Raw genomic sequence first — 27,379 nt, forward strand, 5'->3', positions numbered from 1 at the left:
ATGGAGCGCGTCCAGATAACTCGGTCGTGCCGAGTTTTGAACACTTTAGATCACAAACTGCTTTCGCTGCTTTTCTTCCCCCTGATATTATTCTTAGCAACCAGTAGCCACCGATGTAGATCACAATGATCCTTGAGTAAAGTGTTAACGTTGAGTGTTTTCCCCCATCAGGTGATGAAGACCTGTCACAAGATGGGCATCCAGACCGTCGCTGTTCACAGTGATGTCGACACCAGTGCTGTGAGTCACCGTCCACTCCTTTTTGAGCCTGTGTGTGTGTGCGTGTGTGTGTGCGTGTGCGTGTGTGCGTGCGTGCGTGCGCGTCGAGTCTCCGTCTCACTTTTATACTGCAAAGCCAACATCTGACTTAAACGTCTCTCTCTCTGTCTTTGTCCGTGTGTGTGTGTCTAGGTTCATGTAAAGATGGCCAATGAAGCGGTGTGTGTTGGCCCCGCCCCTACCAGTAAAAGCTACTTAAACATGGATGCCATCATGGACGCTGTTAGAGTGACTGGCGCACAAGCTGTAAGCTTTCCACACGGCTGTTCTCTCATTACGTGACGGTGGTAGATGGGGGGGGGGGTGTGTGATATAGATAGATACTTCACTTGTTGTGCAGTTGGTGTTCACACATCTCTCATTGTGGTGCCGAATGCTTCTCTCCCCTTTGTAATTTTCTATAATACACCCATGAAGCTATTTGTGTTTTAAAAGCTTTTTAAATGAAATGAATACATGTTGTTTCTCTCTCAAAGGTTCATCCTGGCTACGGGTTTCTCTCTGAAAACAAAGAGTTTGCAAAGCGACTGGTGAGGATTGCACATAACCGGGCACACACTTATTTTCACACACATTTTACTGTTGTGAGTTTGAAATGAATTGATGACAAACCAATGCTTCGGTAAGAATTGATTGAATGGTGACTGTCATTATTATAACGTATCAGTAGCTTTCTGAGTGTGTTATGCTTTGATGCACCCATAGTGTGTTTCCTGAAGCTGTCATCCTGACTAAATGATAATAATAATGGCTATTTGACCCAACCTATTTATTTCCACTAAGATATAGCAGCAGTTGAGTATAGAAGTACATTTCTCACCTTTGGATCAGTACGTGTGACTACTCCATCTCAACTCCACCACAGTTATTTTGTTGGAAGCAACACCTCCAGCTGATTCTTTTTCTTTTTTTCTTCTAAATATTCAATGTGGACAAATACAATTGTATGCATTTGTGTTTTAAGGAATAGTTCAGCATCTCTGACAGCACAATGCAGCTGTACTACTCAGAGACTTTTCATCTCGCCCTCTAAAAGAAAGTAAATATGTTTATTTACCAAAAGGCTGATCTACTGCTTGAAATGACCAGGTAGTGACACCATGCTCCATCTCCTGAGCCCAGCAAGTCAGATATGGTAACCTTCGTGGTATTATTGTTTTGTTGCTAGGCAGCGGAGGGCGTGGCTTTCATTGGTCCAGACACTTATGCTCTCCAGGCGATGGGAGATAAAATTGAGAGCAAGTTGATCGCTAAGGCGGCTACAGTCAACACCATCCCGGGATATGATGGCGTCGTCAAGGTACGGACACACAAACACAAAAACACACACAGAAGAATATTCCCTCTTTCGTCATCATTAATTTGTAAAAGTCACTATTATTGTTTATGGACCGTAGTGGGCAAAACCAAAAGTATGGTTAACCATGTCCTGTTTCAACAAGAAGTTTCGTCTTTCAACAATATATGTTTTACCGGAAACAACACATTTATAAAAACACTAACCGTCAGCTCATTCAAGTGACTTAAAGTAGATGTGAGTCTCTGTGTTTTTCCTGACTAATCCATTGTACAAGTCCAGTGTTATTATTAGTATATGTTTCACTTTTCTACTTCTCTACCAACCGGAGTGATCCAATAAAACAACACAACATAATGTCATTGTTGTCAGTAATGCTTTGGTCCATCATCAGTAACTATAAACCTCTCTCTGTGTCAGACTGTTGAGGAAGCTGTGAAGATCTCACAGGACATTGGTAAGTCATCACTCAACACTCAAGTCATTACACTGCAGTGTAAAGTATATATATATATATATATATGTATATTTATATATATATATAAATACTTTTATATATATATTTATGTATAATTTTATATAGATATATTTACTCGTCAGAACCTTTAACACCTGGACTGATGGGGCACAGGCGTTAAAGGCTAGCCTTCAGGGCTGCTTTGAGGCCACAGACTGGAGCACCTTCAAAGTGGCCACCAACCACGATCCACAGAGACTGTGACTGACTGTGACTACATCAGTCCAGCTGCATCGTGCCCAGGACTCCAGGACTGTGTTGATGTTCCACCCAGGTTTATCAGGAAGAGATGGGGCCCCCTCAGTCAGGAGACCAAGAGGGAGGAGAGCCCAGTCACAGCTGCGAAGTCCATCATCAGAGCAGCAAGGGCTTACTTAAAAAAAAGGCTACTATCTACTATCAAAACACACAGGATGCGGATGGCAGGAGGGATCCCCTACCTGTCACTAACCAAACCACACCACAGACCCCGTGAGACCACGTGATCCTAACCTTCCAGATGCAGCCTCAACTACTTTTTATGCCAGGTTCCCTCACAAAGCCTCAAGCCCCCCTGCCCCCATGACCCATGGATGGCTTGACACTTACACAGGTCTGAGGAGTCCACAGGTCCTGAAGGCCTGAAGGGGGTAAACCCCTAAACAAGGTCCCCAAAGTCCCTAAGGTCTGAAAGGGAGTGTGTTCCCGTATCTTTTAAATCCATCATCATCCAGTCCCCCCCAAAAAGACACACACCTTAAAAATGACTTTAGCCAGTGGCACTCCCACACCGCCACACCAGTCCTGAAAAACTGGTCCTAAAACCATCCCAACCACACGGTCACAAACAATGCCCCGGTCCAGTTTGCCTCCCGCCCAACCGCCACGATCAACGGATGGCATGTGATATAGCTAGCTCACACCCACACAACACACCTGTAACACAGCAGAGAACGCTGCTGTGCTTGTCCGACTATAATAAAAAATATATATATATATATATATATATATATATTAAAATATATATATATATATATATATATAATTTTGTTTTAATATATATAGATAAACAAATGTATATATGTGTATGTATATACAGTATGTGTGTATGTATATATCTATATATATATATTTATACACACACACAAATGTACATCCATCACAGCTAATTTGGTTGCATGTGCCTGAGCTCTTTGATGATTTGCCTTCGTTAGCCATTAAGCTCCTGACAGGGTTCTGGACCACTCTGTCAGAAAATTTTTGCTTTTCTAGTCAAATACACATTAGACTTTTCATGTTAGTGCACACATTTTACAAGATGGGTTAAAAAGGTCAAGACTATTCCAAAAGGTTTTTTTATTTTTTTATCTTGATTTAGTCATCCCCAAAGTACGTTTTAATGTGTGTTGTCCTGTTGGAGCAGCTCATCTTCATGACCTTTTCCCCTCCAAACACAGCTCTTGTTATTGTGACCTAATTGTGCTTCATCGCTGTGTTGTTGCTAGGCTACCCAGTGATGATCAAAGCGTCGGCAGGAGGAGGAGGGAAAGGAATGCGGATCGCTTGGAATGATGAGGAGACGAGGTTTAGTACGCCTCTGTCCTCTTTTTTTAACAAATGTATCCATGACACATCCCTGCTGAACGAAGGCGGGGAGTTAATCTGCTTCTACAATTACTGTATGACGTAAACCACTACACCACACGTACTACTGCAAAACCTTCTCTTCAAATTACCAGCCCAAAATACAAGAACTTCCCTGTTTAGTTCTGCTTTCAAGACCTAAGCTGCTTTTCTTTCTCACTGCTTATGTCATTACCAGATCTTGTTTTCGATGTCTCCCCGTCATACTCCTACTGACCACTGGGGAGACTGACGCTCGTATTTGCGACCTTCATTCCTGACCAGCTTTTGTGTGTGTACATGTACGCTTACAGGGAAGGCTTCCGGTTCTCGTCCCAGGAGGCGGCATCCAGCTTTGGAGATGACCGGCTGCTCATTGAGAAGTTCATCCACAACCCCAGACACATTGAGATCCAGGTACGACACGCATGCACACTACATGTCTGATATCCAGAGGGGGTTTGTAGGATTCAAAGAAAGGGGGGGCAAAGCCCCAAGGAGAGCGCAGCGCATAAGTATGATTATTTTTTGGGGGTGGAATTTCAGTGTCATAGTGATTAGTTTATGCTCATTTGGACACTATCACTGAGATAAAGATGAACTAGTTTAGTGTCAAATATATCCAATCAAAATGGAGGAACAAAATAATACAAATTTATATTGATGCAAAGAATAGAGAGATGTCAATAGTAATTTCTTATACTTCGAATTTCCTCGTTCAGACTCTCGCTCACTAGAGAGCTAACAATCGTTAACAACTACCGATATATATATTATATATATATATAGCCACATTCTGTCACTACATGGACTTACAAGTCACTCCGTGCATCATTTACTTTGAGCTAAACTCCTGGCTGAAGCTCCCCTAAAATAGGCTTAACGACGCCTCTGCTGTCATCCAATCGTGACCATGTGTCAATCTGAGTGTGAGCAGGACGTGTATAGTTTTTAATTGTTGCACGTGGATTTAAACTTAGCTTAAATGTTAATTTTGAACAAAACCAAAAATAAACATTGTCCACCAGAGAGAGCCACAGAATGCTGTTTGTGTTGTAGGTACTGGCTGATAAACATGGGAACGCTCTGTGGTTGAATGAGAGGGAATGCTCCATCCAGAGGAGGAACCAGAAGGTGGTGGAAGAAGCTCCCAGGTGTGTGAGGAACTGTCTTTTTAAGATGATTCTGTTTATGTTTCTTGGCCCATCTACATTCTCATGAACGTGACATTTGTCACAAATGTCCGCTTGGACTCAACGATTCACTGATTTAGATTTTGGTGGTCGAAGGTCACTGTGACCTCACCGGTCGACAATGTTATAACCTTCGCATTCTGCGGAAGGTTTATGTTTTGATCGCTGTGTATTTATTTATTTATTTGTATGTGTGTGTTATTCGCATAACTCAAAAAGTATTAAACCGAATCGCATGAAATTTGGTGGGATGATTGGTTGTTATCCGGGGACCATTTGATTAGATTTTGGGATCGATCGGGTCAAAGGTCAAGGTCATGAAAAGGTCAACATCTTCTTTTTACCATAGCGCGGTCAATTCTTATCCAATTGGCATGCAACTAATGCCAAAATGTTCACATGACATCAAGCTCCCCACACTCTCATGCCAAGTACCAAAAAAGTGGCTGCGGCGAAGGTATGCGCTCTACCGAGTGCCCGTTCTAGTTTAAGTCTTTGTTCAGCATTACAGAGCGTCCTACAGTTGGGAGTGTATTTAGTGAGTATCTAAATGAGGTGGGTTTGGCTGAGTACTGAGACGTGGCATGTCGTGTGCTCTCCAGTACTTTCCTGGACCCGGAGATGCGGCGGGTGATGGGCGAGCAGGCGGTGCAGCTGGCCAAGGCGGTGCAGTACTCGTCTGCTGGCACCGTGGAGTTCCTGGTGGACTCGAATAAGAACTTCTACTTTCTGGAGATGAACACACGGCTACAGGTGTGTGTCCGTGTGTCTGTCTGTGTCTGTGTTCTTGTGTCTGTGTGTCTGTATTTGTGTGTGTCGGTCTGTGTCTGTGTTCTTGTCTCTGTGTGTCTGTGTGTCTGTATTTGTGTGTGTCGGTCTGTGTCCTTGTCGCCGTGTGTCTGTGCCTGTGTGTGTCTGTGTCCTTGTCTATGTGTCTGTGTGTCTGTCTGTCTGTCTGTGTGTCTGTGTCCTTGTCTATGTGTGTGTCTGTGTCCTTGTCTGTGTGTGTGTCTGTGTCTGTGTGTCTGTGTCCTTGTCTATGTGCCTGTGTCTGTTTCTGCTCCTCTCTTTCTCCTCCTCTCTTTCTGCTCCTCTGTTTCTCCTCCTCTCTTTCTTCTCTTTTTCTGCTCCTCTCTTTCTCCTCCTCTCTTTCTGCTCCTCTCTTTCTTCTCCTCATTTGTCTCCACTGCTGCAGTCCAGGAGGAATGAAAGTAACACCAACTGTCTGTGTCTATGTCTGTGTGTCTGTGTGTCTGTGTGTCTGTGTCCTTGTCTGTGTCCTTGTCTATGTGCCTGTGTGTCTGTGTGTGTGTCCTTGTCTGTGTCTGTGTCCTTGTCTGTGTCCGTCCCTTTGTTGCAGTCCTCCTGGTGTCCCTCTGTGTGACAGAGCGTCCCTCTGGGGGGTCAGGGCCCTCGAGGTTAACGCTCAACAAGCGCTCCGCAGACGTGCGTCTAGAAACCGTATCCCTGTGTTTTCACCTCGTGACGCCAGGTGGAGCATCCAATTACAGAATGCATCACGGGCCTGGACCTGGTTGAGCAGATGATCAGGGTTGCCAAGGGTTACCGACTGCAGCACAAACAGGAGGACATCCCAATAAACGGCTGGGCCATTGAGAGTCGAGTCTACGCTGAGGTCTGTGCAGAGATGTCACAATTCCTATGACTCGTGTCCAAAATGTATTATTAACATACTTATGGTGTACAAGTTTAGTTATAAGCAGTCAGAAATATCCATGTATTATTAGCAATAATCATTCCACATCATAAAGCATTTTATATTGACCGATCAGGTCACATGATATATCAATATCTAGCAGAACCGGGGACCGCCGACCCGCTCTCCCACTATTAGCCACAGTTGGTCACATGTCCCACGATGCGTCGTACATGTTTTTGCAAATTTCTTAGTGTATTATAATTCCTTTAATATTATTGCTATGAACTTCCCATACTGCTTTATATCCACACTAATGATGTTTTTTGTTACTCTAAGTAGTCCTTGTTTGCTTTGTTATAAAATGATGGGAATAGATCCTTGGAAGTCAGTGATCAGCAATCCTGAAGTACTATGATTATTGTTAAAAAAAACATTATGAAGGAAAATGTAATGATGCTGTGAGTGAAACGTGTAGCTTTTAGTGTTTTTAAGTCTCGTTTGTTCCGTTAGGATCCTTACAAGTCTTTTGGTCTTCCCTCCATTGGCCGGCTGTCTCAATACCAAGAGCCACTCAACCTCAGCAATGTAAGTGTGTGTGTGTGTGTGAGAGAGAGAGCGAGAGAGAGAGAGAGAGATCTTAAAGCTTCACATGGCAAGATGTACTGTCGTTAAAAGTTTTCACCTTTTTCAAATGATCATTCTCCTCACACACAACCCACTGTGATATTTCCTCATCAGGTCCGTGTGGACAGTGGGATCCAGGAGGGAAGTGACATCAGCATCTACTACGATCCCATGATCTCTAAGGTCAGTGATGTATTGAATATGAAATGCTTTAGGAGATGATGCGTTTCTTATTTCCGGAACAGGTGGTTCACGATAAGACAGTGAATCACAGGATGAATCCCGTCCTCTGGTTTCTCTCTAGTTGGTTACCTACGGAGCGACGCGAGCTGAAGCTCTCGCCAGTATGGAGGACGCTCTGGATAACTACGTGATCCGAGGTACACGACACATCTTCACAATAAATGTCGACTCAGACGCTCGTCACTTTTAACCCTCCTGTTACCTTCACATTTACTAACATCTTTTACCCTCGGGGTCAATTTGACCCCAGCAATTAAAACCTCCAGAAAATTATTAGAATTAATATTGTTTCCCAAGTTTAAGTGTCACTTTGTTTGTTTGTTGACTACCTAAATAGCCCTTTAATTAAATAAAAAAGTTGATATTTCTTATATGTTTTACACAGTGAAAAATAGCCCGGGGTCAAATTTACAAATTAATAAGTTGTGTACAGGACATTGAAAACATCATGTGAATTTTATGTTTTTCCAGTTGTCCCCAATAAATTAGGAAAAGTCATGAAATATGAAGCAAAAAAAAAAGGATGTCAATAAATTTTTTAGCGACGTTAAACATTGAATGGGGTCAAATTGACCCCAAAGGTAACAGGAGGGTTAAAAAAAATTGGACATCCGCGTATCCTCTTTTTGTGTACGTCGTGGTGATCTCCTCTCCAGGTGTCACCCACAACATTTCGCTCCTGCGGGAAATCATCACCCACCCCCGATTCATCTCCGGCGACATCAGCACCAACTTCCTGCCGGAGGTTTACCCCGATGGCTTCAAGGGTCACCAGCTGGAGGCGGACAGCCGCAGGGAGCTGCTGGCGGCGGCGGCGGCGCTCTACATCACCGCTCAGCTGCGCTCACAGAGGGTCCTGGGGGTCCTGAGGTGAGGTCACCAGCCAGCTCCCGAGTTTTGCTCCACGCTTGTCCCGACAGCCAGTTAGACCATTCCCTCAAACTGCAGAGTGTTCATAGTGCCTCACCCCATTATTATTTATTTTTTCACTTACATTATTTTATTTGTAAGAAAAGAAGAGAAACAACCCCGACACCCCTTTAATGTTCTTTTAATTGTAAGTGTGTGTATACACCACCCTGCATCTATATTAGTATTTTCCTTAAAAAAACACAGATCCGGCCCCTTAGTATTTGGCCCCTCCTCTAATTTGTAATATAAACCATCAGATGTTTCCATGGTCAGTTTGGCTTGAACTGTTCTTTACCCTGGAAATCATATTTTCAAATGTACCGCAATATAAAAATGTCGTGAAGCATAGCCGGCTGACCACTCATTACACAGGAGCAACACTATTTAGATAATATAGGATGTTCTTGGGACCTAACAAAGGACATAAATGCCATATGGCTGCATGTGTGTTGTGGGAACCAGGGAAACACACTTACCAGTGTCGCCATGAGTGCTCGTACTCCAATTCAGTTAATTGTGTATAGCCCAATATCACAAATAACAAATTTACCTCAGAGGGCTTTACAATCTGTACACATACGACATCCCTGACCTTTGACCTCACATCAGATCAGGAAAAACTACCAAAAAATAGAAAAACCTCTTTCACGGGGAAAAAAGTGTAGAACCCTTCAGGAGAGCAACAGAGGAGGATCCCTCTCCAGGATGGACAGAAGAATAGATGTCATGTGACCAGAGTGAACAGCGTTACAGAGTTACAACACATTCAATGAGGATGACAGACTGTATGAATAATTAGTCGTCGGCATGGACCACGGTGCAGACCTCCACAATGTGGTAACATAGGCGTGTGTGTTTGTTTTGCAGGGTGTCCTCCGCCCCTGTGGAGTGTAGCCACTGGGAGCTGTGTGTGGAGCTGGAGGAGGGACGCCATTCTGTGCATGTGACCAAATCCGGAAACGTTTACACTGTGAGGATTGAATGTGCCACCGTGACAAACGCCGTATGCATCAGTCCACGGTGTCCTGAAGCAGTAGAACCTGAAGGCTGGGGTGTCTTATTCAACATGATCATGTGTCAAAAACCCAAGCGTCGCATCCCAGAAGATGAAAAGGAGACCAGTCAGCAGGAGATGGTGTCACGACAGATGTCCAACAGGAAGTCCCCGTCTCTGGGTAATGAGGCCCTCACACTCTGTGTGTCTCTGTAGGTGGAGGTGGATGGAGAAACGGTGGAGGTCAATGGTCAGTGGAACCTGGCCTCCCCACTGCTACCGCTCACCATCAACGGCTCACACAGGATGCTCCAGGTAACGCACACGGGTTCAGAAATTGTATAATTTTATATATATATATTAATTAATAATATAGTTGATATTCTGTTTTTTTTAATTTAGTGTTTGTCCAGAGATGCTTCAGGAAAGATTGTCCTACAGTACCTGGGCACATCGGTAAGGAAGCGGAGGAGGAGGAGGAGGAGGAGGAGGAGGAGGAGGAGGAGGAGGAGGAGGAGGAGGAGGAGGAGGAGGAGGAGGAGGAGGAGGAGGAGGAGGAGGAGGAGGAGGAGGAGGAGGAGGAGGAGGAGGAGGAGGAGGAGGAGTTCACGACGGCTGCGTCAAGATAACGTTGCTTGTCCATTTATTGTGTCGTCTAATAATTAGAATATACAATAATTATAATGTATAATAAATCAACCTATTCTCATCTGGATTTTCTAAATAACTTAAGATATTACTAAATTAACTTAAAACTATTTGATGCATCACTAAAATAGACGGGCTTTATTTTTTATTCAGTTGGAGAATATTGCACAGAAGATGAATACATGTGCTTTGCTGGCAGTATTTTCAAAGTTATTTTTTTATTGATTTACAATGGAAGCAAACCCGAGTTCACCGTGTAAATCCTCCACGAGATCCACGGTTGCATTTCTATGAATGAATTCCAAAACATCTGTGTGATGCCCGAAGGAGCACACGGCTTCCTCTGCAGCCTCCACGGGGCCTCGTCTTCCTCACTGTACGTGTTTTCATTTACAACCAGAACTTCTACCGTTCTTCCTCGCCACGACCCGCCGAACACTCGTCTCCTCTTCCCTGTAACGGACATCATTCCTCCCCACCGGTCATCTGGCAGGACGAGTGTTTCTTACCCTGGGAATGTTCCATGTAGTTTAAGGTCCGCGTCCTGTCCAGGACGGCGGCGCAGTTGATCGCCTACATGCCGGAGAAGGTCCCGGAAGACACCAGCAGCCTGCTGCGCTCGCCGATGCCGGGCGCGGTGGTGTCCGTGTCCGTCAAGCCCGGAGACACGGTACCGCATCCCGACACGTCCACGTCACACTGCAGACGACCACCAAGCCAATCTTTTGTGTGTGTGTGTGTGTGTAGGTTGCAGAGGGTCAGGAGATCTGTGTGATTGAAGCCATGAAGATGCAGAACAGTCTGACTGCCGCCAGGCAAGCCAAGGTAACGATTCGAAACGCTGGCAGTGACGGTACGGTTATCGTCCGAAAATAATAACTAGAATGGGCACTCGGTAGAGCGCATACCTTCGCATATCACAAGATTGGGCATTGAATTATGAACATTTTGGCATTAGTTAAATGCCAATTGGATACAAATTGACCGTGCTATGGTAAAAAGAAGATTTTGACCTTTTCATGACCTTGACCTTTGACCGATTGATCCCAAAATCTAATCAAATGGTCCCCGGATAATAACCAATCGTCCCACCAAATTTCATGCGATTCAAGAAGATTTTGACCTTTTCATGACCTTGACCTTTGACCCGATCGATCCCAAAATCTAATCAAATGGTCCCCGGATAATAAACAATCATCCCACCAAATTCCATGCGATTCGGTTTAATACTTTTTGAGTTATGCAAGTAACACGCATACAAATAAATGACGATCAAAACATAACCTTCCGCATTTTCAATGATTTTTCAATTTTCTAAGTTTTCTATGTTTGTTTCTGCCCTCCAGGTGAAGAGTGTCCACTGCAAGCCGGGGGAGACGGTGGGAGAGGGCGACCTGCTGGTGGAGCTGGAGTAAAGCGCAGCCTTTCTGATGACTGATGAGTGACACGTCAGCATCTGGATGAGCCTTCCTCCCCCTCTGTAACCGTGGAAACCGACTGGACAATGACGGATGCTTTATTAACGTTGCCAGTGGCAATGAGGCGAGCCCCTCGGTGTCTCCACATGTCCGACTCATTCGGTCACAAAAATCTCTTGTGAATCTTTCCATTCTGTTTCATGTTTTCTCAACCTGATTGTTAGTTTTGGTAAAAAATGTTTTAGTTCAGTGCCCCCCATATTATTATTATTATATTAAACCAGAACTACAGGCAGAGTTCCACAGCAGTCGAGCAGACATGTCTAATTAAGTTGAACTGACTCACTGCGATCAATAAAGTGCTCCTTCTTTAGAACACCGTCACTGAGACTGACCAAACACTTTTTAAATTTTTTTTTATATAGGCATCGTATGTCAGCCGCAGATTATCTGTGATGTGTTCATCTTCTTTGTAGGGCGTATTTGAGGAGACACTCTTTATTTAAATTTTGTATCAGAAAACAAATATAATATATATTTTAAACACAACTGCACTTAGTGACCTTTGTGCTGCATTTGAGGACCAGCGGCTAACGAGGCCAGGACCTGAACATATGGAACATCAGTTTATTTTTGACAAGAATGTAACTTTGAATAGTTTACTAAACCCATCCATACCAAGTGTTTGTGATCTCTAAATGCCACAAAGCAAGATGAAGGTGTCCATACAGGTGCCTTTAGATTGAAGACAAATAAAAGGAACCTAAACATTTGATTGTCCCTATTAATACTTTGTGTGGCATTTAATACAAAATTTAATTAAAATAAGGTTCATATGAATTAAAAAAACATTCTGGAGAAGTACCAACAGATTCTAAATAAAAATAGAATACTTAAAGCATATTTAAATTTCCTCTCCATCTGTTTTTATAACAGTCCATCCATCTGTCCATTAATTAACAGTTCAGAAATAATTTTACTTGGGCAAGGGGAGGTCGCATGGGGGGAGGTCACATGTTGGGAGGTCACATGGGGGGGAGGTCACATGTTGGGAGGTCACATGTTGGGAGGTCACATGTTGGGAGGTCACATGGGGGGAGGTCACATGTTGGGAGGTCACATGGGGGGAGGTCACATGGTGGGTTCATCCTGTGGCTTTTCTTTGGCGACGCCGTCAGATGAAAGCCTTCTCGTCCCATTGGAGGAAAGCATTTGGCTGCCGTTGTGCACACACAGAACCGTCATCTCATCGGCGTACTGAAGGTTCTGGAGCAGCTGGAGACGACGCAGAAGTAAAAAGTTAAAACAACGACAATCAGCAGCTTGTTTACAGACCAACATCGATAGTCGTGTTTCCGGCCACTGAATGAATCCAAATCACGATCGTTGACGGGCTTCAGACACATGTTGACCGATGGGTGTCCAGGACTTTAAACAAAATGTACATGAACAAACGTTTCGTGAAATCTCGGTGCATACATGAAAAAGTGAGAAAATGTATCTAAACTAAAAATGAGAATTCCAAAGCATACAGTATAACCTTAAATGACACAAATGAGTGAGAGACAATAGTTTGATTTAAAGAACATGTCTTCAGTGAAGTGTGCGTTCACGTGAGAATGAAAGAGCGTGTTTTAAAAGCATATTCATCATTTAAAACTCGGCGTAAATGAATATATGAAGATAACAAATTTCCACGACTTTTCCAAAACTTTGGGGATTTTCTTTTAGGCCTGGAAATAAACATTTACTGTTGTTTCATGTCGAGTGGGAAGTGAACTGAGGCGACGCCGTAACGTTCAGCAGGCCAGCACCAAAACATGAGCTGATGTTCACATGTAAAGCCGAGGTGAACTGTAGAGTTGGATGATACGTCTCCCTCTTCATCATCGCAATAAGCAACATATTTAATATACAACTGGGCATGTGATTCATTATCACAACACACACACACTCACTTTGGGTGTGATGAAGAAGTACTGGGATGTTGTCTCTTTGCAGGCCGTGCGGACCACAATGTCGAAGACTCTTCGCTCATTTACAGGATCCATTCCCTGCAGAGGAGAGATAAATAGTATCAGTCACGTTAAAGCCTGAGGAACCAGGGATTAGTGTGTGTGTGTGTGTGTGTTACCTGGTTGATCTCGTCCACCACTCTGAAGGGGCAGCGGTTGAGCTCCTGCAGGGCCATGAGGTAGAGCATCGTGGAGACGCTGCGCTCCCCTCCGCTCTGGTGGTGGGCCGTCAGCTCGTGGAGCTGAGTGCTGCTGTGGAACTTCACCCGGATCCGGATCCCGTACTTGTCGTACTCCTCCTGCAATGAAAGACGCCATTTAACCGGATAGTAACGGCATCTTGAATTTAAAAAAGAGCATACGTTATATTAATTAAGATTATATATATATAAACACATATATATATACACACACACACATATAAACACACACACATATATATACACACGTACATTTATATAAACACATATATATACACACACACATATATAAATATATATATACACACACATATAAACACACACACATATATATATACACACACACATTTATATAAACACATACATATATATATACAGGACTGTCTCAGAAAATTAGAATATTGTGATGTTCTTTATTTTCTGTAATGCCTATAATGCAATAAAAAAAAAATGTCATGCATTCTGGATTCATTACAAATCAACTGAAATATTGCAAGCCTTTTATTCTTTTAATATTGCTGATTTTTAAGAAAACTCAAATATCCTATCTCTAAATATTAGAATATCATGAAAAAGTATACTAGTAGGGTATTAAACAAATCACTTGAATTGTCTAATTAACTCAAACACCTGCAAGGGTTTCTGAGCCTTGACAAACACTCAGCTGTTATAAATCTTTTCTTTTACTTGGTCTGAGGAAATATTAAAATTTTATGAGATAGGATTTTAGAGTTTTCTTAAGCTGTAAGCCATAATCAGCTATATTAAAGAATAAAAGGCTTGCAATATTTCAGTTGATTTGTAATGAATCCAGAATGCATGACATTTTTGTTTTTTTAATTGCATTACAGAAAATAAAGAACTTTATCACAATATTCTAATTTTCTGAGACAGTCCTGTATATATACACACATATAAACACACACACACATATATATATAAACACACACACACACTAATGGAAAACCCCCACTGGAATCCCTCTTTGACCCTGAGATGTCAGTGTGAGTGTGTGTGTGTGTGTGTGTGTGTGTGTGTTTCCGTGCGAGTCAGCGTTTACCTCGTTCTCCGAGTGCAGGTCGACCTCTCCCGCACACTGCATGGAGCGAAAGAAATCACTGAACTTGACATTAATCTGTTCCACCAGCTGCTTCAGCGGGTTCAGCCAGCGCTCCTTGGCCTACGGAGACAAACACACGGAGCACTATTCACGCAGGCCAGCAGAGGACGCCCGGGGCCCTGGTCCTCCTACGTCAAATGTCCCGTCATCCAGCTTAAATTCACCACATGATTGACATGAGCCAGAGGACCCCCCCGCAGCGCCATGCGCCATACCTCGGAGATGTTCTGCCGGTACGCGCCCAGAGCGGTGCTCTGGTCTTCCAGCTCTTTCTCCAGATGTTTGGCCTCCTGCTCTCTCTTGTTGTACTCGTCAACAACCTTCCGAGAGAATCGACATGAGAAACAGTCACTCTCTGAGGGTAAAGGACACCGCGTATTCAGACTCACAACTTCTGCCCCAGGAAACACAATAGATAGATTGCTACGAGGTCAAAAAAACAACAACAACAAAACAGCATTCAATGGCCCGATGACAGTGTCCTGTAAAAAGCTGTAGCGTTACATTTTCACTGAGGCCAGTGAAGCACTCGGCTCTGGCCCGCTCCTCATTCAGCGTGGCGTCGATCTCGTCGAGTGTGTCAGGCAGCTTGCTGAAAGCCTGCATGAAAAACAAGAACCGTGAGAATGTTCCATGGTTTCCACGACTTTAAACCAAATTTCCATGAACAAACGTTTTGTGAAATCTCGGTGTATCCATGAAAAAGTGAGAACATTTAGCATTTAAACTAATAATGAGAATTCCAAAGCATAACGTATAACATCAAATGACACAAATGAATGAGAAACAGTCGTTTAATTAAAAGAATAAACATGAAAAAAAAAGTATGAGAGCGTATGTATGCCGGCTTATATTTTAAGGGTCTTTCTTTTAAAAACATATTATTTCAAACTCAGCGTAAATGAACATGTGAGTATTACAACATATCCAGGACTTCTCCAAAAATGTAGGGATTTTATTTTTCAAATGACTTTTCCTGGCCTAGAAATAACCATTTTAAAATTCCATGACTTTTCCAGGTTTTCCATGACGGTACGGACCCTGTATGAGTCATACTTTGGACTTGCACAGCAGCGACAGGACCACACGATGAGGATAATGTACCACAGAAAGTGCCGAGGCTTGTTTTATTCAGGGATAATGATACTTAGACACCAATAGACGCTTACGTTACGAAGGTCTTCGGGTAACGATTCTTCAGGCTTCATCTTGCAAATGGTCATCGCTCTCTTCAGCAGGCCTTTGCATTGTGCCGTCAGCTGCACCTTCCTCTGCTCCAGGCGGCTACATATTTCCTGCAAGAACACGGCAATAAATACACGAGTTACTATCGGGGACGGCCAGCGTCGGAAACACACGAGGGCAAAGGGCAAAACTGCCCCTAAGAAATATAATGTTGCCCCTGATATCATGAGGAGAGGCAAAAAATGCCCACATAATTTCCTCTAGTAATTCAATAGCGTTTTTTTTGTTTTTTTACCAGTGAGGGAGTGACAGCGAGTGACAGTTACTCGTTCCCACAATTTGTCAGTAACAATGTTTCCATGGCGACTTCGTCAGTGACGTCACGAATATGACAGGCACTGACAAGAAGTGACTTCCACCAGGAAAATTGTTTATACTTCATTTTAATATTATTAAACAAATAATAATATATATTTAAAAAGAAGTAAAGTATATCTTCTTTTTTATCTTATTTCAAACATTGAGAATGTTTTTTTTTTTTAACCCTAACCTATTTGTTTCAAAACGGCGAATTTCGACGAAAGGTGAGGGATTTTCATGCCTGTTACTGTACACAACAAAAATCTATAAATATAATTTTGAATTATAAAAAAACAAAGAAATAAGTTATAATTGTTAATAGTTGTTTCAAAACTTGTTATAACAATAAATGAGCAAAAAGAAATTAGAATTTAATATAATTGTCTGATTTTTGTTCAAGAAAATCTAAGAAAACACTTTGAATCTGTCGTCTAGGGCCTAATAATATAATTGACAATGTTACGACAATTTCTCATATACTGTAAGCCTAAATAAGTATATTTATTATTTTTGAACAAAGGTTAAATGTTATTTCACAAGATTCAAAAAGTGCCCCCAATTTCTTTTTAAATGCCCCTTGATGTCCGTCAGTGAGGGAGAAAATTGCCCCGTAAAGAATGTGTAAATGTCCTCCCCTGCGCAGCGCAGATGTGTATGAAAGTGGGAGTAAAACACAAACCACGATGTTCTTTAGTTCAGAGGTGCCGTCTCTACAATCGTTCTCCAGCTTAGCCTTCTCAGCCATCAGACCCACCGTCTCCAGAGCCAGGAACACCTTCTCCATGGACAGCGTGGATCTCAGCTACGCCACGATGGAGAGACACAAACACAGAGGTCCACAAGGTGAGTCGGACATTTGAAGACAACAGAAAATGGGCAGAGATAGAATCTGGAGGACTTTTAAAAGAAAAAACTAATCCAACAAACAAAAATCTATCCCAATACCAGAAAAGGTCTTTCTCACCGTTTAATATATTGAACAATGAACGTTTGACACAATGTCGGCTAAAAGGTTAGAGTTCGATCAAAACAGAAGCGTGAACACGCAGAGGGGAGGTAAAAGTGTTGTGTTAAGGTACAGTCACTCCTCCTCTCTACCTCCATCTGCCTGATGGATCACGGAGGTCTGGATCGTGGTCCATGCCGACTACCAACTATTCATACACTCTGTCATACTCATTGAATGTGTTGTAACTCTGTAATGACTCCTTCTGGTCACATGACATCGATTGTTCTCACTATCCTGGAGAGGGATCCTCCTCTCTTGCTCTCCTGAAGGTTTCTTCCCTTTTTTTCCCTGTGAAAGGGTTTTTTCAATTTCTTGGGATTTCTTTTCCCTGATCCGATGTGAGGTCAAAGGTCAAAGGTCAAAGGTCAGGGATGTCGTACGTGTACAGATTGTAAAGCCTTCTGAGGCAAATTTGTAATTTGTGATCATGAGCTCTTCAAAATAAACTGAATTGAATCTAAATGTTATGCAACCACAGCTATCAAATGCCAACCAGCCACATATAGAGCACAGGGCATTGGACCGTACCTTCATGTTGACCATGAACGCTCCGACTATGGACACTTTCTGGGAATTGACACCAGCAATTTTTTCCTTAGTTTCCTCTTCGATCTTCTGCAGGTCGATGACGCCGTGCTCCATCTGCCCCAAACTGAACACACGGGAGGAGTTCAGACGAGTTTGAGGCGAGGTACTAATCGAGTGACGGAGGGGAACCTTCTGTGCCCGACTTGCCTGTCCTGCTTCGTACTGATCTTCTGCTCCAGCTGCCTCTTTTTGCCCTTGACTTCAGAGAGGTGCTTCTTCTCGGCCAACAACTCGTTGTCACGGCGATCCAGTGTGGCGGCCTCCGCCTGCAGGACCTTTATCCGCTCATCGATGTCTCGTAACTTCACCTCACAGGTCTAGTCACAGCAGGGGGGGGAAACAGTTCAACGCTAACATAATGATACACTACCGTTCAAAAGTTTGGGGTCATCCAGACAATGGTGTGTTTTCCATGAAAACTCACTTTTATTTATCAAATGAATTGCAAAATGATTAAAAAATAGTCAAGATATTGACAAGGTTAGAAATACATATTTTTATCTGAAATATTAATTTTGTTCTTCAAGCTCAAAGGAAGGCCAGTTTTATATCTTCTCTCAGCAGCGTAACTGTTTTCAGCTGCGCTCACATAAAAAGGGTTTTCAAGGGTTTCTACCCTTCCGTTAGTCTTCTAAGGCGATAACACAATGTACCATAAGAACACTGGAGATGGGCCTCTATACACCGATGTAGAGACTCCATTAAAAACCAGAGAATAGTCATGTACCACATACACCAATGTATAATGTATTTCTAAATAACAGTGCTATTCTTTGAAAAATAAGGACATTTCTAAGTGACCCCAAACTTTGCAACGGTAATGTATGTCTTCAGATATATTTCTCATTGTATCAGATTTCTGAAATGTTGAAGTAAAAGAATAAATAATCCAGGACTATGTTCCCGTGTCTTGCCCTGACCTTCATCTGCTGCTCCAGCTGCCGCTTCGCTTCAGCATCCACGGTGATGGTGAGGTACTGGGACGGGTGCACCGCAGAGTTGCTGGTGCTGATCTTGTTGGAGTAGTGGGACCTCTTCAGTGTGTACCTCTCGTCTGTTGTGTAGAACACCCGGAGGTAGGGCTCCTCGATCACCTGGGACAAAGAAAATGATACGAAAGCAGACCGAGGTCAGCAGAGAAGCCTTTTTAATAAAACAATAACATTAAACACTACGAACTCCGAGCAGGTTCTCTGGACCTCAGTGGTCCAGTCGGGAAATACTAAGATAAACAAATTATCACTGTCAGATTTAAGTTGCAAAAAACACAGTAAAATTAAATAAGATTACATTTTATAACACAACTAATTTCTTTGACGTCAAATTGAAAAAAATGCAACTTTCTGACAGCTCTGAAAAGGCACTAGTTTATAAAATAAAAATGTGGTGGCCATTTGATTTTAATGGATGGTGCCTCACTGGCATATCAAGACTCGACCTACACCATTCATCTTGAAGGCTTTCAACCTTTCAGTTCACCAGAGAGGTAAAAAACAAACAATCAGCTGCGAGGCTCTGTTGTTGTGTTGTGAGGACCGGAATGATGCGGGGAGAAGAACGTACCGTTTTCATCATGGCTTTAGTTTGGTCATTGCCCACAGGAACATCATGCACCTTGTACTGGTGACAGAGGTAACTCATCACCTCATCGGGGGCGTCGAACATCTCGCGTAGGTAGGTGAAGAACCCGAAACGTCTAGAAATGACAAAATAAAATGTAACAATGTACGTGTAGAAACTTTAAAAAGTAATGGTCCCAGACGAAATGACACATGACACAATGGTTTTCCACGATTTAAAAACCAAATTCCCATGGCCAAAGCATTTTGTGAAATCTCGGTGTTTAAATGAAAAAGTGAGAAAATATAGAATTTAAACTAACAATGAGTACGTTTCCATATGTAGCCAAGCAGTTAAGCGGTGATCACTCATATGAGAGCGTATGCCGGCTTATATTTTGAGAGTCTTTCTTTGAAAAGCAGATCAACTATTTCTTTTTTTTAATAAATATACTTCATTAATGATAATACACTATATGATATACAGGGATCAAAGAACAATAATTTTAATTTTTTGTGTGTGTCAATTAGTTTACAATTGTCAAGAAGAAAACAGGAAAGTAAAACAGAAAAAATACATATTAATTATTTAAAACTCAGCGTAAATGAACATATCAATATAACACATTTCAATGACTTTTTCAAAACCTTTGGTATTTTATTTTTTATCAAGGTCTTTTCCAGGCCTGGAAATAACCATTTTTAAATGCCATGACTTTTCCAGGTTTTTCTATGACCATATGAACATAAGCATGTTGATGCTGATTATGCAATTCATTTTCTCTCACCTCAGGGACTCAATATTTCGCGACGGCGGGCGCCGAAAGCACAAATCTTCCGGAGCAGAGATGGAGTTCACTTTCAAGTTCATCTTGTCACGGACCTGAGGTTCAGAACGGATCAAATCATTCAGGACGGATCAAAACTGGATTTCACACACACAAAGTCCGAATTTTCATCCTCCGCCCAGAATCAACACGGCAACTATAACCCGCACTGACCTCGGTCATGAATTTCTCCATGTCGTCTTTTCTCTGGAAGACAAACGCCCTCAGATCGTGGAACGAGATGTGGTTCTCCACGAACTTAGCAAAGCGATGATCTCGCACATTGATCTGGAGGTATGAGGAAGGGATAACAATGGGGGCCGTGCAGCGGATTAAGAAAAGCACCACAATCACTGCTAGAAATCCATGATTAATCAGACTTATTGTGAGGAATTACTGTGAAGAGAAGAACTCTCCCCCAATTAAAAAGAATAAAGAAGGTAAATCCCAACCGTTATGATTGGACCGACCGGTTTTATTCCGTCATCTTACTTTATGTACCCGTTGTGCCAACACTTGACTTTAAACCCCCGTTAAGCACGATAAAAAACACTTTGTATGTAGATGGTATAATACACGGTAATGTAGTTCTACGCAGATATAAGGACATGAATTAGTGTTCCAAGGGATGTACAATGTCAACTATATTATTATTTTAACGGTGTTTCAATACATTGTCATTAATGATGTGTTTGTACAGCAGTCCCAGTTATTGAGAAATACATCAACAGACAACTTACAGTTTATCGACAATACAGTGTCTTATAAACAATGTATTACAATTATATTATAACAATTACATTATTTAATTCTTCTTATAAATGCTGAATGGGTGGGGCTAGAATAAAGTGTGAGCACATGGTCCACTGGGACTCACCACCAGCATCATGGGCTCATGGACGTTCCCAGCAAAGAGGTGTCTGTTGTGCCGGAGCCACTGGAGGGCAGTGTGCGTGTCCCTGTGGCGTCGTTGCAGCTTCTCCTCTTTGGCGTTCATCATGTTGTTCATGTCACTGAGCTTTCTCACCAACACTGGAAATTCAAAGAAATAAACATAATCTCCTGGATTTGGATCAGTCTATGACACTGGTACCTAAACTAGCAGCATTTTATGGAAAATAATCAGGATTATGCAATATTATGCCAACTGGTTCAGAGGAAGGACCCGGATTTCCAGATGAAATAATATATATTTATAGAAATGTTTATTCTTTTAATCAAACTGTATAAACATATGAATATAACAACATTTCATGACTTTTCCAAATCTTTTGGGATTACATTTTTCCCCAAGGACTTTTCCAGGCCTTGAAATGACAATTTTCCAACCCTGAAAGATGCTGCATAGCGTGAGGGAAGCTCTCACGTGTGGACTCGGCGTAGAGGTTGTCTTTCTCCCTGCGTAGGTCGGCCTTCTCTCCTTCGGTCTTGGCTCTCTCCTCCCGGATGTTCCTCAGCTCGACATTCACAGCGTTGATTCGTGGGGTCATGTCGGGTTGGTCGGCAACTTTGGCGAGCTCCGCCTTCAGGTCGTCGATGGTCCGTCTGGTGTTGCTGATTCGCTTCTGGTGGTCTTCCTCCTCCATCTGCTTCAGCCTTTGTGTCTGTTTGATATCGGCTACCTGTGGAGGAGAACAGGGAGTTATCATTCATGATGACCATCACACAGCTGCACTGCAGCTAAAGCCTCTTTTCTTCTGTGGCACACTGAGCGCAAATTATTTTATGCTCCACATCATTACAAAATTGCTTAAATGTAATGCTCCGTGTACTCAGAATTACTAAGCCCTGAATACCATAATAAATCCATATTGTAAATCAATAGTTGCCCAAAATAAATTCACTTTAATTGCAGAATTTCTCTCCAAGATAAAAGCAACTAGTTTCCATACGTAGTAAACATGCACCGTCAGCATGGATTACTCATGCAGCTTTGAGAGATGCACGTTTTCCTCCTCTTTTAGAGTCTCACCTCTTTGTGTTTCCGTTCCAGCTGCTCTTGTTTCTGTTTGCACTTCAGAGAAGCTTCTTTGATGTGGACAGTCTGAAAAACAAGAAGGAAAAAAACACATCAAACACTGAAGCCGGGTACGAGTCCATTTCTTATTTACAATTAACACTTGAAATGACGAGGGCACATTTCTGGTTTAATTTGTCGTCTTTTAATGTTAGTTCTCTGGCTCCATTATGTGGCATCCTGCATTAAGCTTCAAACATGTAACGTCAAGATGCCCAGTAAATCGTTTTCCGGCTGCGGTTTAAATTCGGGTGCAAATTAATAAACGATATATATATGTAAACAGTTTGTGTTTTGTCATGTTTTTCTGTAAATGAGCTGCATTTCATTGTTTATCCCTGTATTGCATAACAACAAATTATCCTTGAAGTTATCACAAACATTACATTCAAGTATTCATTGTGCTAGAGAAATACATCAACCATTCTAGACTCATTTTAACGACGACATTTATTTAATTAATTAATCTTAACTACTTATGCTTCACATTCAGCTGAGACATATTTATTTAAGAAATAAACCAAAATAGCCGGCGGGATTCCCAAGTGTGCCGCTCAAAAATGTCCTAATCTTTTTATAATGTGTTTCTGTGAGCAGCGTGACGCTCCGATTCATTTATAATGTCCTAAAAATCATGTGAAATCCTCAAGGCTGCCCATAAAAACATTCAATACACGAGATGGATCAGTGAGAGCCAATGCCTCGACCTCTGAGGTACAAAGATACGTGCAGATCATAAGTACTAACTCAAAGTAACCTACCAAAAAACCCATTAAATTATCATTGGCACAGATGCCACAATTAGCATGCAGTAGTTTAACCAATGGAAAACTAGCAATAAGTGTGCTAGAGAAACTGCCTTTTTCACGACCATTGGTTTTTGCAAAGTTTATTATTTATGATAGCTTGATTGACTTTTCTCCACCTTGCATTCAGCGAAGACCCGCCCACCCTGCCTCTGATTGGATAGTCCATGTTGCCCCTTTTCACAGAATTCTTTAAGTTTATCGTTGATGAACAAGATTGGCGGAAGGTTGCTCGGGGAAATGTTTTTCAACTCCGATGTATGGATAGTATATGGATTCATATATCATTTTAAACACGTCGCTTTGCAAGTTGCATCTATGAATGGGAGTACATGATAGACACAGTGTGGGTAACATTTTTGATGTGTTGTCATAACTACACGTAATGTTAATCTCCATGTTGAGAAGGCAAACTGATTAACAATAAAAAACAATTTAAAATAGCATTCATATCAAAAGGAACGCGATCAGAGTAATAACGTTTGTTTTGTCACCTTAGACTTTATTTGTGCCTCTGTGGGCTTCAACTGGTTATCGATCAGCTGGATCTTCGCCAGCATTGGCGCCTGGGCCTGCTTCAGGGCAGTGAGCTGCTTTTTGGCATTGTCTCGCTCCTTCTTCGCGCCCTCAAACTCCTTACGGGTGGTCTCGTACTCCTAGTATCAGAGGGAAAGAATCACAGCGAGGCTTAACACAGTTCTTTTTTAAAGATTGCCCTTTGTGTTCATTCGTCTTTGTGTCTCACAGCGTTTCATTTCCATCACTCACCACCCACGGCTTCTTCTTCTCAAGCAACTCAATCACGTCCAGATGTCTCTTCTTTTCGTAGTAACGGTTCACATCGTGTTTGTTCCTCTCGTTCCTCTGCTTGGCTTTTTCCAGGAAACTGGCTTTCTCCTTCAAAACGTTCTAAAGGGAAACAAAAATCGGTGAAAACGCTTACAAGAGCCGACAGTTTGCCATGTTGCCTTTACATCTTTTAAATATAGGTAACAAGGTTAGATCCTGGTTGGAGCCACTGTGACATTTATTTATTAAAAACATCTGTGTGGTACTCGAAGAAACAGAAGAAAGGAGAATTCCACTTCGGTGTTCAATGAGAGACACAATGCAAAAAACACGCGACAACTTTTTGAAATGCATTCACTCTTTGACAATTATGTTTACCTCCAGTTCTCGTTCTTTGTTGTGATAGTTTTTTAGCTCACAATGGTACTCGTGCATTTTTGGTGGTCCCACTGACTTCTCAGTTGCCTCCAGCAACTCAATTTTGGACATCTTGGCAAACTCTCCCACTTTTTCCTGTCAGGACAAACCAACCGCAGGAAACAAGAAAACACACGTGTTATGGGATGTAACACTGAAGGCAATCTAGAAGTATTGTAGGAAGGATTTGTATGAATAACACAACACTGACACATTGATTGAATAATGATCAGCCATCATTAAGACATGTCTAGGTTTCAAACCTGGTGTGCAATAAAGCATTCACACATATGACACCTGCACTGTGCACAACTGCTACAATGGGACAGTAATAGTTAAACAGGCTGACCTCGCGGTGGTACATTTCAGCAGACAGTCTATTTGACACAAACATACCTGAGGCAGAAACTGGCAGAGGTTGCCGACTTGGATTCGCAGAGCCTTGACTTCTTCTTCCACTGATTTCTGGTTGCAGTGTCTTCCATTCAGCATCCACAGTGACTGATTGTTCTCCACGTGGATCTCTCTGTTAATCACTACATTCCCACCAGGCTTGAACCTGGAGTAACAACAAAGAGTTCCCTTAGACAGAACATACGGGTAGCACTGCGTGTCTGAAAACTCTTTCACATAACTTACAGTTCAATCTCAATGAATCCTTTATTGCACCCACGTTTGACATAGAGCCCAACCTGCAGAGGAAAAAAATAAACATTTAGTTTTTCGTTGTCAGAATTGTCCTTAATGTATCAGCTAAAATAACTGTATATCCATTTGACTGATTGACATTGGTTCAGGGATCTGAAACTAGGGAGAGGATTATGAAATGCCGTCAGCTAAAAACCTATAATTTATGATATTTTTTATTGTGCCTTCATAACTTAATCAAGGCTTTGTGTTCAGACTACATCTACCAGTGGTTTGTGTTACTACCTTGTCGCCTCTGCCCAGGATAGAGGTCTTGCCAGCCAGACCCAGACAGATGGCACACACGATGCTCGACTTGCCAGTTCCATTGGCTCCAACAATCATGTTCAGATTGGGTCCCGGATACAGCACAGAGTAGTCGTAGGTCCTGTGAGAGTGTAGAACAGTGTTAGCATCATCACCAGACGCTGTTATGCTACGTTCACATCAAAAGTGTTGCACATTTTTCGGTAGAGTAGATCTCACGCAAAGTCACAAATGACACAAATAGAGTGAAGCGAAAAAATCGCCCGACGATGAGTTGCGAGAGCCAATCAGCGTTGAGATGCTCCGCCTGTCATCACTGACGTCCTGCCGTTGGAGAATCTAACCGGCTGCTGCTACTCGGCAGTCGGTGAAAGTGACCGAGCTGTGTGAGCCTACGGGTGATGTGATGAACCCAAACACGAGGGCGTTAGATGTCCAGACGTTTGCGGGATGTCTACAACAAGTATAAAGCAGAAATAGTAGTTATTTATTCTTTGGCGGAAGGCGAAAATGATAACTGAGAGGCCACGCCCCCTCTAAGGCGCGAAAGAAGGGAAAGAAGCGAATGGCGTGATTAAACCCCAACTTGTCTGGCGAGTAAACTCACGCTTTTGGTGTGAACGCAGCTTTAGACGTTGGTTTGTTACTACTTCACAATTCAGGAGCAGTGACTTACAGGAAGTTTTTCATGCTGATGCGAAGTATGGATCCCTCCACAAAACTACCCTCGACTCCGATTTCGGCCGTCTGGCCGCCTGAGAGCATGCTCGCTGCGCTCTTGGACGTTTTTGAGCCGGGCTTGACATGATTTTGTCGCCGTTTTTTAGCGGACGTATTCATGGTGAGCAAAAGACCAGCTTTCCGAGTGAAGGAATAGCCGTTGGTTCGTCCTCGCGTGCCCCGCTGAGTGTTCGCTGAGACACCTTTCTGATTGGTTAAAAGAGGTCACGTGTATACACAAAGACGGGCGTCATCATTATGCGCGAGATACAATTCACAGACCGTCCCTCTATGAATACAACGTTTATCAACCAACTCTTGTTGTGTTGTTGTTTTCACTTACAATAAACTGTCATCTGCTGTTGTTATATTACCAATATCCCGGATGGACCGTGTGCAATTTTATGAAAAGAAAGACTGCATAAATGAAACAGAAACAATATAAAGTCACATATTGTACTAACATAAATAAGAAGAAATGGACTGGCTCCGATAACTGGATAGCTTTATGAAATAACTACTGGAATAGAGAGCCAAAATCATTTAGTTTATTGTATTCTATTCATTAGTTTCAACGTATTCCTGGTTATATACCAGTTAATCAGGCCCAATGTGAGGTTGTGTACATATATTGTTGTTAGGTGACATTTCTCCTTTATGGTCATTGTGGGTGCTATTGACTGAACTTCCATAGAAATTGCTGAATGGTTTATTTAAAGCAAGTAGCAACAGAAGGAACATTGCAGCACCCAATAATATTTATAGTCAACACTTTATTCTCTCCAGTGACTTTCCCTCTGGTTTTTTTGCATTTATTATTTAGTTAGTATTCTTCCTGTTAATTGTCCTTCTTAGTTGTGTAAAATATTTTTTTTTAGTTCGAACTTGTGCTTGTTTGACGATACCAAATCATCTGCACACTTTTACTCGTTCTTTGTTGGCATCAGTGACATCATCATTTTGTATATGAGGCTATATTAAAACCTCGTTGATGATTACCCTCACTGCTGTTCTATTTGTCAATAAAGTGTACATTATTAAAAACTGACCACTGTTGAACAGTTGGCTTTTAAAAGCTTTTGTAGACCGGCAACCACGTGCCTTTCTGTAAACTAGTGCAGCGTCATTGTCAACCTCTGAAGGCCTCTGTTGGCGTTCTGATGACGGACGTACAATCCACCTGGCGAGATTACAGGAAAGCAGATTGTTCTTCCGTAAGCATACGATCAAACAAGAAGAGGGCCAGCTTCTAGCAATCGGTAATCAAAATGCAGACTAATGAATCCTTAAGTAAGTTAAATGACACAATGACACGGAATAGATCTTCAACTAATAGATCCGTCCATGTTTGCAAAAGGTCAGAATTGAAAGGTCACTGAACCACATCAAACCGTGCAGGTCTACAGAAGAATGAGAACAAGAGCAG

At 42.2% G+C, this 27,379-nt stretch overlaps 3 protein-coding genes across 6 annotated transcripts in view; 1 reads left to right on the forward strand and 2 right to left on the reverse strand.

Annotated features, from left to right (window-relative positions):
* pcca (propionyl-CoA carboxylase subunit alpha) overlaps nucleotides 1–27,379 on the forward strand; it is a 35,594-nt gene that overhangs the window by 1,603 nt on the left and 6,612 nt on the right. Inside the window, exons 4-23 of one of the 4 annotated variants that reach the window (XR_008834175.1) lie at nucleotides 172–240; nucleotides 412–525; nucleotides 756–809; nucleotides 1,448–1,579; nucleotides 1,997–2,033; nucleotides 3,578–3,656; nucleotides 4,010–4,112; nucleotides 4,755–4,849; nucleotides 5,491–5,641; nucleotides 6,381–6,524; nucleotides 7,059–7,133; nucleotides 7,287–7,355; nucleotides 7,477–7,552; nucleotides 8,072–8,285; nucleotides 9,195–9,297; nucleotides 9,538–9,636; nucleotides 9,724–9,777; nucleotides 10,499–10,639; nucleotides 10,717–10,794; nucleotides 11,316–11,616. Coding sequence is in view for 3 of the 4 variants with exons in the window: in XM_056434872.1 (XP_056290847.1) it covers nucleotides 172–240; nucleotides 412–525; nucleotides 756–809; nucleotides 1,448–1,579; nucleotides 1,997–2,033; nucleotides 3,578–3,656; nucleotides 4,010–4,112; nucleotides 4,755–4,849; nucleotides 5,491–5,641; nucleotides 6,381–6,524; nucleotides 7,059–7,133; nucleotides 7,287–7,355; nucleotides 7,477–7,552; nucleotides 8,072–8,285; nucleotides 9,195–9,297; nucleotides 9,538–9,636; nucleotides 9,724–9,777; nucleotides 10,499–10,639; nucleotides 10,717–10,794; nucleotides 11,316–11,384 (1,956 nt within the window). In the remaining variant the exon portion in view is untranslated. Of the gene's footprint in view, nucleotides 1–171; nucleotides 241–411; nucleotides 526–755; nucleotides 810–1,447; nucleotides 1,580–1,996; nucleotides 2,034–3,577; nucleotides 3,657–4,009; nucleotides 4,113–4,754; nucleotides 4,850–5,490; nucleotides 5,642–6,380; nucleotides 6,525–7,058; nucleotides 7,134–7,286; nucleotides 7,356–7,476; nucleotides 7,553–8,071; nucleotides 8,286–9,194; nucleotides 9,298–9,537; nucleotides 9,637–9,697; nucleotides 9,778–10,369; nucleotides 10,640–10,716; nucleotides 10,795–11,315; nucleotides 12,161–27,379 lie in introns of those variants that run through there. The other 3 variants (XM_056434872.1, XM_056434873.1, XM_056434874.1) reach the window with 3 other exon arrangements.
* Nucleotides 12,519–14,808, reverse strand: LOC130207556 (structural maintenance of chromosomes protein 5-like). The gene is made up of 4 exons (XM_056436202.1): nucleotides 14,663–14,808; nucleotides 13,522–13,701; nucleotides 13,346–13,441; nucleotides 12,519–12,662 (listed from the first exon to the last, which is right to left on the reverse strand). Exons 1-4 carry the CDS (start codon nucleotides 14,702–14,704, stop codon nucleotides 12,519–12,521), a joined length of 462 nt encoding a protein of 153 aa, XP_056292177.1. The 5' UTR covers nucleotides 14,705–14,808.
* Nucleotides 14,833–27,333, reverse strand: LOC130206766 (structural maintenance of chromosomes protein 5-like). Its single transcript, XM_056434871.1, has 20 exons — nucleotides 25,910–27,333; nucleotides 25,213–25,354; nucleotides 24,919–24,971; nucleotides 24,676–24,838; nucleotides 24,241–24,375; nucleotides 23,842–23,982; nucleotides 23,568–23,729; nucleotides 22,223–22,294; nucleotides 21,617–21,872; nucleotides 21,128–21,282; nucleotides 20,425–20,538; nucleotides 20,212–20,306; nucleotides 19,428–19,560; nucleotides 18,785–18,958; nucleotides 18,012–18,181; nucleotides 17,805–17,928; nucleotides 16,947–17,069; nucleotides 15,892–16,017; nucleotides 15,227–15,322; nucleotides 14,833–15,042 (listed from the first exon to the last, which is right to left on the reverse strand). Exons 1-20 carry the CDS (start codon nucleotides 26,071–26,073, stop codon nucleotides 14,851–14,853), a joined length of 2,790 nt encoding a protein of 929 aa, XP_056290846.1. The 5' UTR covers nucleotides 26,074–27,333; the 3' UTR covers nucleotides 14,833–14,850.

Source organism: Pseudoliparis swirei, chromosome 17 (genome assembly GCF_029220125.1).
Source record: "Pseudoliparis swirei isolate HS2019 ecotype Mariana Trench chromosome 17, NWPU_hadal_v1, whole genome shotgun sequence".
In the NCBI taxonomy this organism is placed as follows: domain Eukaryota; kingdom Metazoa; phylum Chordata; class Actinopteri; order Perciformes; family Liparidae; genus Pseudoliparis; species Pseudoliparis swirei.